Genomic DNA, 10,115 nt, shown 5'->3' with positions numbered 1-10,115 from the left:
CTTTGTGAGTTTCAAAGACAGACACCCATTAAGGTGAATCATGTGTTAATCATTGTTACTAATCTGAACAAAATACACCATATATTTTTCCATCGGTGGTCATGACTGTTTGCTTACTGATGCTACTGGTAAAAAACTTCCTGTCAAGGCTGTAACACATTGTAATTCACCGGTTAAACTAATTAACCGTAGCATTATGGTGCTGGAAAGCACTTGTGGTGCTACAAGTGCTAAAGATCTCCAGAGCTCCTGTGTATTGTGTCCTTAAACATGGAATTTCTGACCTTGTAATGGACAAATTTTCTCCTTATTATTGCAAGAGGTTTTTGTAGAAGCTCACAGCAACTGCAGCCAGCAACATCCACAGCAGCGTAACCAATCTGCTAACCTCTGCTCCCAGAGCACAGGGACGCTGCTCCACGCTGCTGTAGGGAACCCACTGCTGTCTTTCAGGTATTACCAGAAGGAAAAGGATGGCCAGGACGCCCATCTGCAGCTATTCTGTGCTTTGTTTAGAGCCTCTCCCTCTCTTTTCTATGTCTTTTTGGACAAGAGCCACATCCACAGGCCTGACTGCAGAGCCACGTGAGCCATGCAGCTGCAGCGGAGCTACTCCACTGCATCCAGGTTATCTGCGAGGCAACACCTATGGATGCAAGCTGTCCAAGAGCTGCATTGCTTGGTACGGTTTGTTACAGCGAGGTCACTGTGCTCAAACACTCCCCGTGCTGCAGGGTCACATCCTATCACGCAGCACGCTAGGAATCACAGCGAAGCGTTTGCAGGCTTGGATGCCTACACTTGCCACAGAACCCCCTCAAGACGTGGTTTTGTTGTGAGTGGGAGTCGGCCTCTTCTCCCAGGCAACCAGCGATAGGACAAGAGGACACAGCCTCAAGCTTGGCCAGGGGAGGGTCAGGTTGGACATTAGGAAGCATTTCTTCTCAGCAAGGGTCATTAGCCATTGGAAGGGGCTGCCCAGGGAGGTGGTGGAGTCACCATCTCTGGAGGGGTTTAAGGAAAGCCTGGACATGGCACTTAGTGCCCTGGTCTAGTTGCCATGGTGGTGTCAGGGCAATGGTTGGACTTGATGATCCCAGAGGGCTCTTCCAACCTCATTGATTCTGCGATTCTGTGAGTGACTGCCCAACACTGGCAGGTCCCTCTGAAGCACCTGCAGTTGCCAGCTTGGCAAGGGGATGCTTGGCAAGAGGACAAGGAGGGGGTAATGAAGAGGTACGCTACTGCGGACGTTGCTGGAAGTTGTTAACTCTCCTTCAGTTTGGGATCACTAACAGAAAAAGACCTGACGTTGCTTCAACTGTGATAACAGGTACAACTGGGCAAGAGGCTGCGGCAGCACAGTTGTGTGGGAGACACAGAATCACAGAATCAACCAGGCTGGAAGAGACCTCTGGGATCATCAAGTCCAACCATTGCCCTGACACCACCATGGCAACTAGACCAGGGCACTAAGTGCCATGTCCAGGCTTTTCTTAAACCCCTCCAGAGATGGTGACTCCACCACCTTCCTGGGCAGCCCCTTCCAATGGCTAATGACCCTTGCTGAGAAGAAATGCTTCCTGATGTCCAACCTGAACCTCCCCTGGCCAAGCTTGAGGCTGTGTCCTCTTGTCCTATTGCTAGTTGCCCAGGAGAAGAGGCTGACTCCCACTTCACTACAACCTCCCTTCAGATAGACACACCGAGACAAAACCTGTTACCTACAAACCATGTAATAAACACCCTTTCACTTTTACAGAACATACACATTAACAGTATTGATCTAAGCCCGTACCCTATAAACATGTTATACTACGTGTGTTCCTACAGTAAAGCAGCTACGCAGCCTTAAGAAGTCTTTAACATCTGACCGAAATCCCAGCATAAATCCCAAAGCACTTAAAACATCACCGAAAACAAGCGATTAACTTGTTTTTAGCAAACATTAAGTCACCCTCAGGATGAGCCATCACTCGGTGGAGCTGATGGGCTGTCGGTATAAAGGAGAGGATTTCAGCAGAACTCCCCACCTCGGCCTCGCCGCTCCCTGCCAACAGCCACCCCGCAGCACAGCGCCTGCAGCATGAGGGGCTCCGTGCTGGCCCTGGCCTTGCTCGCCCTCCTGGTCGCAGCACGTGAAGGAAGGGGTGAAGGGAACACCGTGAAGCTCTGCGGGAGAGACTTTGTCCGAGCCGTCGTCTTCACCTGCGGCGGCTCTCGGTGGAAAAGGCACTTCACTGATTATCGCTACCTGTTTGGTAAGTAGTAATTAATGCATTACAGGCTAATCACCCTCTGCAAGGGGGGATTCAGAAGAACCAAATCACCCCCGGGCTGCACCCAAGGGCAGAGCTGTGCCCTCGGCTTCTGCTGCTCCCCTGACTAGGTGCACCTCAAGCACGAACAGCACAGGCTTTGCTTTCAGACAGCAACTGAAGTGCTCCAACTTCACGTCTTTTGCTTCCTTGCAGCTCGCTTGGCTTAGCTTCGTGTGCTTATTTTGCTAAATAAAAAACATTTAGATCAAGATTTTCCAAGTCAACCTAAGGAACCATGAGTTAAGGCCAAGGCTACCACTGAAAATCTCTACACCGTGACATTTTAAATGTCCTACACAAGCTTTGCTGCAGTCAATGCAAGTTTTTTACTGTTGTCTTTACTAGGACACACTGCTTTCCCCGCTAGAAACTAGAAACTTTATTACAACTTAAGAATAGTATAAGTATGTTGGATATATACTCTGCAATTTAAGTATCCTCACATGGTGTTGTATATATTTATATTTATCACCACATTTTTAGACAGAAAATTCAGCAGTTACTCGCACTGCTAGAAATTTGTACTCTGACAGGTTAAAATAACCAGTAAAAAGACAATAAATGAGGTAGATGACAGGAACAGAGGCTTTCCACACTTCCCATGCAGTAACATCTGCCTTTTTTTTTGAAAATCCTATTGTAGCAGCAGCTTTAGTCAAACATCAAAAGCGATGCCACCTGCAACACCCTGCCCGAGGGCTGGTTAGGGGAGAAGAAACCCCCACTGCTGCACTAGCAAGATAACTCCTGTACCCTTGTAAACTCCACAAGGCAGGGCCCAGTTGTATGGTGGTATTTAAAATGCACCTGAATCACAAGCGTAATCACATCATGGTTTTACCCCTCGAAGCAAAAATATCAGTGTAAGACTGATAAGGCAGCTGTGCCTACAAAGCACACTCTTCACTACAAACCCATAAATTCCTGGGGTTTTAACATGTTCATCACAGAATGTCTACCTCACATATTTATCTTAATACTGCCCTGGTGAGAAGTCAGTGATCTGGTACATCTTGGTTGTTCACATCAGAAACACATAGGATTACACTTCTGGCTCCCTGGTCTGTCTTTCCAGTAAAGATGAACACTATAAACAGCTCGTGATTCCACGACTTCTAATTTTTAGCTTCTAATTTTTATGCGACAGAGAGCGAAAATCCCCTGCCTTTCCCACAAGATTATGCCAACCCCTCGATGTACGCAGACCAGAGGCTAGAGACTGACAGCAACGATATCCACGACATCAAGCCCGAGGTAGAGCGAGACCTGCAGCGCAGCAGGGAAATGTCTACGCTAAAGGAGCGCGAAGCAGCCAAGCTGCTGACCACATCCTGCTGCAGCGTCGGCTGCAGCGAGAGAGAGATCAGTTCCCTGTGCTAAAACGCAGATGCTGATGAGGTTCAATGTCACAGCCTTCGTGTATTAAAATAATCATGACATAAACCACAATTATTTCAGTTGTATTCTTTAACTGTAGCTTTATTCCTTGGAGTACACTAGGGAGTAAAGGCTGAATGTCAAATGTTGTCGTGCAAACCAGCAAACAGTGACAGTTCAGGTTGGGTTGTCTGGGTTCCAAAAGTGTTTACAGTGGTTAGAGTTAAACTTCTAGTCACAAGTACAAACATTTCTTCCCATCTAACTACTGTTCTAGTCTCAGCTTTACACATGAAATGTAATACAATAAGCAATTTATTATCTGCTTGTTCTCTTGCTTATGAAAATCCAAGAGCAGTTTTCAGCTGGGAAATACAGGTAGCAAAAAGCCCGTCTTCAGAACCAAACCAGTGCAGTGAGCTGTGCAGGGTGTCACGTTGTGAGGCCCATCTGTCAGACTCCACCGCACCCGGGGTTAAACAATAAGTTTTTCTCTCACCCAATGTGCCTTTCCCGACTGAGGAAGGAAATTGGGAAAAAGAGGGAGACTAGTGGGTTAAACAGATTTAATAAAATAAAGAAACCAATATAAGTGCTAACACAAAACACACAAAAGTATACTTAGCTACAGGTTGCAGCAGGTTGTCCAGGAATACCAGTCATCAGCAATGAGGAAAAAAAAGGAGGCCAGAAGAGAGGAGAGCAAAAACAGCCTCCCTTCTTCCTAGCAAGCCCTCCCTTTTATAGTGAACTTGATTGTTAATGATAAAGAACACACCTGTGGGCCAGCCTGGGGCAGCTGCCCTGCATTTAACTGCTAATGGCCCTGATCACCATGGCTAGCCACAAACTGAAACAAAATCCCAGTGAAACCAGGACACTGGGCCACCTTCTCTGCACTCAGGGCTTTTCTCGGGGCCCAGGGGCAGACAGGCCAGTCCCCGGTGAGCAAAGCTCCCAACTCTCTCGCTCTCTGTGGCCCTCCTGCCACAGAGCCCACCCAGGGCATCTCTGGGGCTGGCAGGAAGGTTTGGAGGCATCTCTCTGTCTCCCAGGCAGGGCAGAGTAACCTGCAGCACCGAAATACTCCGGCTGGATGGGACACAGCACCTGCAACAGAGTGTGTGCACAGAGCCAGGGCCATGGGGCCTGGCACACGCTTAACTGCCCATTTAGTGTGGATAGTTTTAAAATGCTTTTGTTTTACCTTCCAAAAATCCCTCTGTGTTTTGTACTTGGGGAACACGTCGTGAGGGCAGATTCAGGGAGGAAAAAGGTATTCCAGGGATACCCAGTTCTGAAAGCAGCTAGAATCAGGTGCAAAACAGCCTGTCACAGAGAAAGCTCTGGGAAATACAGTGCTTACATTCGCCACCGAAAGGCTTACGGTAACCATGTTTCAAAGCAGGTGAAAGTTGCCTTGGTCCTTCACAACCATTTTCAACAACAGAAACAGGGAAAGTGAGGCTGAATGTTCATTTCTCCTGCTGTTAAACTCAACTACCTCCTTATTCAAAATAGACAGCATAGACATTTGCAAGAGCAAACAGAGAAGCGTTCTTGAACACATACGATGAAAACGTATCGCTCACGGGATCCCACAGGCACCTGCTTCCGATTTGCATGCTCTGCTCGTTCAGCTGCCCAATATATATCACCACAACAATCTTGTACCTCGGTATCATAAGGTCTTTTACCCGAGCTTTAATAACCTGTAAGAGAAAAACACCTTTAGACACAAGTGGTGAGCTCTCGTTACAGGGGACGCTCGGGGATTTGGTTTTCTGGGACAGACAAATGCAAGTATTACAGTACTGAGCCCCTGCAACAATTCTGATGACAATCTTTGAACCACAGCGTTTGAAACAGCTACTGCAAACTCCCCCAGCCCCACGGACAGGTGGCACGTAGGCTGCTGTGGTTGTTTCACAAGAGAACACCACTTCTATCTGCTAAAAACAGGCACACCTTCCTGCTGGGCTACTGAAATGCAAGCACAGGTGTTAAATAAGGAGTTACTGGACGTGAATACCATCCTCTCCTCCGTATGTTTTTGTAGTTACCTGCTGATTACAGGAGAAAAAGGAAGAGCAGACAGTATAGGTTTTCTAATGCTGGTGAGCTCTTCTGGGCCAAAACAGCTGGAAGACTAAAGTGTCAGGACAGTCTTTACTCAGCAGCAAGACTGGATTTAACCAACAAGGAGCTTGCACAGCTGTCACTGTGCAGAATGGTTTTAAACTGAAAGAGGGGAGATTTAGATTAGATCTTAGGAAGAAATTGTTTACGATGAGGGTGGTGAGAGCCTGGCCCAGGTTGCCCAGAGAAGCTGTGGCTGCCCCCTCCCTGGCAGTGTTCAAGGCCAGGTTGGATGGGGCTTGGAGCAACCTGGTCTGGTGGAAGGTGTCCCTGCCTGTGGCAGGGGGTTGGAACTGGATGGGCTTTAAGGTCCCTTCCAACCCAAACCAGTCTGGGATTCTATGATAATTCAGCCACTACCGTAACTGGCCTATTGCAGAAAGGTCCGATACATACTTAAAACTTACTGATGGTGTTTCTGGACAGGGCAACCACAGCATGGAGTTTTTACTGAACTGTGTGCTTGGCCAGAGCCAGCGCTGCTCCAACAAACCTCACCGTTAACTCGTATAAGCCTGCACCCATCCCAGAGCCACCCTTGGTGTGTCTTGACCGCCTCCTCCAGCACTTGTTTAACACTTTATTTATATTTGGGGATGCCCCAACAACCACCTCCCTGACACACCGTCGAGGACAAAACAGGTGCCTCGAGCGCAGCGGTACCTCAGCCATGTCCTTCGCCACGTCCCTGCACCGTGCCGCCTCGTAGGGCTGCTCCCTCAGGCAGCTCCCCAGCACGTCCCTCAGGATATCATCCACCGCCGCCACCGGGAAGCGCTCGGGGGGAACCTGAGGGGCAAGCGGGGAGGTGAAGCTCGGTGTTTCTGAGGGGAAAACCCACCGCTTCCCTCGTCTCACCCCGAAGGACGGGGCCCTCGGACCTACCCAAGGGGGGGTCTCTGCCCGCGGCGCCTCCATGACTCCCCGCGCCGCCGCTGAGGGGATGCGGAAGGGCGGGAAGGCGCCGGCCGCCCCTCCCGCCCCCGCGCGTTCCCGCCCAGCCCGAGGGGGGGGCGCCGCCGCTATGTCACCCTGCCCCTGCCTCAGGGCCTGCGCAGGCCCCCGTGCGGGCGTATAGCCCCGCTCGCTAAAGACCGCGGGTGTCCCTATGGCTTCCACAGGGTCCTCACAAATCCCCTGCGTGTCCTCACAGCCTCCGCGCGCCCCTGCAAGTCCCCGTGGCCTCTGTGTATCCCCACAGCTCCCTTCTGTCCTCATGGCTCCTGAGGGTCCCCGCGACCTCCGCAGGTCCCCATGGATTTGCACAGCCCCCACATGTCCCTGTGGTCTTTTGGAGTCCCCAGGGCCCCCATGGGTTCCCGACAGTCTCCACAGGTCCCCACATGTCCCTACAGCCCACACAGGTCCCCATGACCCTTGTGGGTCCCCACAGCTCCCACAGGTCCCCATGTGTTCCTACAGCCCCCATGGGTCCCCATAATCCCCACATGTCCCCACAGCCCACATGTGTCCCTGTGGCCTCCACAGGTCCCCACATGTCCCTATAGCCCACACAGGTCCCCCACGACCCTTGTGGATCCCCATGGACCCTACAGGTCCCCATGTGTTCCTACAGCCCCCATGAGACCCCACAGCCTCCACAGGTCCCCACATGTCCCTACAGCCCACACAGGTCCCCATGACCCTTGTGGATCCCCGTGGACCCCACAGGTCCCCATGTGTCCCTACAGCCCCCATGGGTCCCCATAGCCCCCACATGTCCCCCCACATGTGGCTATAGCCCACATGTGTCCCTATGGCCTCCACAGGTCCCCACATGTCCCTATAGCCCACACAGGTTCCCCATGACCCCTGTGGATCCCCACAGGTCCCCATGTCTCCCTCATGCAAGCAAAGCTCACTCGGAAAAAGGAGTGTTTTACGGTTTTTGTTTATTTTCAAGGAAAAAAAAATATCACATTTAAATTGCAACTCAATCGGGTGTTTAATGTGGTTCTTATGCATTGAATTAATAAACTTTGTTCTGACGTGGGGATTTAATTGTTGCAACATTATGCATGGTAAATAATTGCATATTCAAGATTTTGAAATGGGTGATGGGGAGAATGGAGGAGAGACATTTATAAAAAACATTATTTACAAAAATTATATCCACATAGTCGTATTCTAATCTATAAGGCAAGTAACATTTAAAATATGTTGTTTCATGATTATCTTCAACAAGTCAATACAACACATTCATATTACCAGTGGTCAAATACAAAGCTTTGCTGCGATAGTCCGTGTGCAACAAACCTGTATGTCTTTTACAGTTTTTTTTCTCTGAGAACAGTAGGTAAGCAGCAAAGTTTTCATCACAGACTAAGCAGTACCTAGGCCATCGTAGACTAAAGGTATGATATATCTCATTGCACGTTTAGGCAAAAAAGGCCAGCCATCAATTAACTTATTTAACTTAAATCTTAAAAATAGACCTGTGTATCTTAATCCACAAATATTTATAAATATTTTATACATGAGGGAGTTCATAAAATGATATAGGGCGATACCCGGGGAAATCCAATTCACTTCTGGGGCTTCCTCTGGGTTCAGAGGTGTCACGGCGAGGTTCTCCTGCACCCTCCACCCCCACGAGCTCGCAGCTGCAGGAGCTTCAAACCACAACCCGACTCGATTCCTCTCTCAGACCACGACTAACGTCTCCGTACCGTTTATGCCGTCAAAGCAACCGGGTGATTTCAGCAACCTTAGAGCGTTTTGGAGTGGAAAACCCCTCCTGCGTGGATTATGAACCCAACAGCAGGACGGCATGTCTGCAGCGACTCACCTTCTGTCCACAGAGATTTCTAACAGAAGAATAAGATATTCTGAACGCCTCGCTAAAAACCTGGTGTGTTTTAGCACATCCTGCTTGGCCTGTAGCGAAGTCCTACTTGCATGCAAACCTTTGAAGAGCATCACCACGCTAATGCTTCTGATTTGCAAGAGCAATTGTCAGCAGCATTATCTGCAGACCCTCCTAAAGGAGGAGGGGAGGTCACGCAGGAGGTAGGGGGTATTTCTGCAGATCTTTTTCCAGCTTTGCAATGGAATAAGAATTAAAATACTCATGATCATAAAAACTCCCCAGCTCTGCAAGAATTACTTTCCTTAGGAAACTGTGAGAAAAAGAAGAAAAGAGGAATTCTGGCTATGAAATGAAATTTTTGAGACAGTAATTTCTTACCGGGAAAGTACAATGTGATGGTGCTACGTATTTTGGTCCCAGTAAGCTTCAAAATTAAGTTTTTTAACCAAGACATTTTCACATAAAAACAACAAAAAGGGTAGGGGAAAAAATCACTCCATATTCAGTATATTGAAGTGGCTTTCTCCAGTAGATGTTGAGTGTTTGGGTAACAGATCCATGGGCCATATTTCCAAAAAAAATGGTGAAGAGAAGCAGGATTCCTCTGTGGGCACAGGAACCGTGCCGCTGCCAAAGGAGATGGGGAGCTGAGGGAGAGGTCCCAGAAGGGCTGAACACTTTTAACAAAAGATATTTGACCCTCTCAGGACATTTAAAAATATGACACCTTTTCATTGCAGCCCAGCTGTTTAAAAATGCTTCTGCTGCAAGGAAGTGAAGTGGTGACTCTTTACGTAATGCTCATGCTGCAGGCACCTCTGCAGCTGCAGTTCACAGAGTGCCATCACCAGCTGGTTTGAATAATCCAGAATTACGTACATGGATACATGTATGACTTGTGGCAGTGTGGGCAGCAGGGCAAGGACTCAGCAGGGACCTTGGTGGGAAAATCGGCACCTGTGCAAGAGCTGACCCATTTTTATGACTGGGCACTAAACAACTTCACTGGGTGTCTGTGATCACATTAAAAGGAGAAGACAGACGGGTCTCACCTGCAGGCCTGCATGGCTTCAAAAAAGAGAAGTTTAAGCAACGTATTTCTCTGGTGTCCCCCATGCAGCCCCAACCCCAGGCACTGCTGTGAGAGACTCCCCGACAGCATCCCGCAGCGAGGCGTGATGGTGCCTGCAGCCTGCCTGGGAAGCTCCCTTCCTCCCCATCCCCTCCCTGCCTGGCCAAAACGGGATGTCACTTTAATATAAACTATTTTTTTTCTTAATCTATGTTTTAAAAAACCTCTAATAGATAAATCCTGGAAGGCAAAATTAATTTAGCTGAAATACTGAATAACAGCACTAACATCTTTAAGTCCAACCTGCATCGGGAGGAGCACGCGGTCGTGTCACTTCCTCGGTACAAGATCACGCTCGTGTGACAAGTCTTTTGCCAGTGAAGCCACACACGTACGT

At 48.9% G+C, this 10,115-nt stretch overlaps 2 protein-coding genes across 3 annotated transcripts; one reads left to right on the top strand and one right to left on the bottom strand.

The window, feature by feature from the left end:
• The first annotated feature begins 2,086 nt into the window (after positions 1 to 2,086).
• On the top strand, positions 2,087 to 3,701 carry INSL5 (insulin like 5). Its single transcript, XM_068407106.1, has 2 exons — positions 2,087 to 2,261; positions 3,469 to 3,701. The coding sequence occupies exons 1-2, from the start codon at positions 2,087 to 2,089 to the stop codon at positions 3,699 to 3,701; spliced, it is 408 nt and encodes a 135-aa protein (XP_068263207.1).
• Positions 3,702 to 3,798: 97 nt separating this feature from the next.
• Positions 3,799 to 6,773, bottom strand: DYNLT5 (dynein light chain Tctex-type family member 5). 2 transcript variants are annotated; one of them, XM_068406765.1, is made up of 4 exons: positions 6,723 to 6,773; positions 6,501 to 6,626; positions 5,271 to 5,410; positions 3,799 to 4,215 (listed from the first exon to the last, which is right to left on the bottom strand). In XM_068406765.1, the coding sequence occupies exons 1-4, from the start codon at positions 6,753 to 6,755 to the stop codon at positions 4,194 to 4,196; spliced, it is 321 nt and encodes a 106-aa protein (XP_068262866.1). In that variant the 5' UTR covers positions 6,756 to 6,773; the 3' UTR covers positions 3,799 to 4,193. The 2 variants fall into 2 exon arrangements, with proteins under 2 accessions (XP_068262866.1, XP_068262865.1); XM_068406764.1 differs by having other exon boundaries at positions 3,799 to 5,410.
• Between the last annotated feature and the right edge of the window lie 3,342 nt (positions 6,774 to 10,115).

Source organism: Nyctibius grandis, chromosome 8 (assembly GCF_013368605.1).
Source record: "Nyctibius grandis isolate bNycGra1 chromosome 8, bNycGra1.pri, whole genome shotgun sequence".
NCBI classification, from domain to species: domain Eukaryota; kingdom Metazoa; phylum Chordata; class Aves; order Nyctibiiformes; family Nyctibiidae; genus Nyctibius; species Nyctibius grandis.
Note: the sequence above shows the minus strand (reverse complement) of the source record. Positions and strands in the feature narration are given on the sequence as shown.

Bases quoted from the DNA above. Each gene is read 5' to 3' on its own strand.
- INSL5 (XM_068407106.1), top strand. From the start codon at position 2,087: ATGAGGGGCTCCGTGCTGGCCCTGGCCTTGCTCGCCCTCCTGGTCGCA. The intron at 2,262-3,468 runs GTAAGTAGTAAT...TTTATGCGACAG, and splicing joins TGATTATCGCTACCTGTTTG to AGAGCGAAAATCCCCTGCCT.
- DYNLT5 (XM_068406764.1), bottom strand. From the start codon at position 6,755: ATGGAGGCGCCGCGGGCAGAGACCCCCCCTTGG. The intron at 6,627-6,722 runs GTAGGTCCGAGG...CTTGCCCCTCAG, and splicing joins GGGCAGAGACCCCCCCTTGG to GTTCCCCCCGAGCGCTTCCC. The intron at 5,411-6,500 runs GTACCGCTGCGC...TTTCTCTTACAG, and splicing joins TGGCGAAGGACATGGCTGAG to GTTATTAAAGCTCGGGTAAA.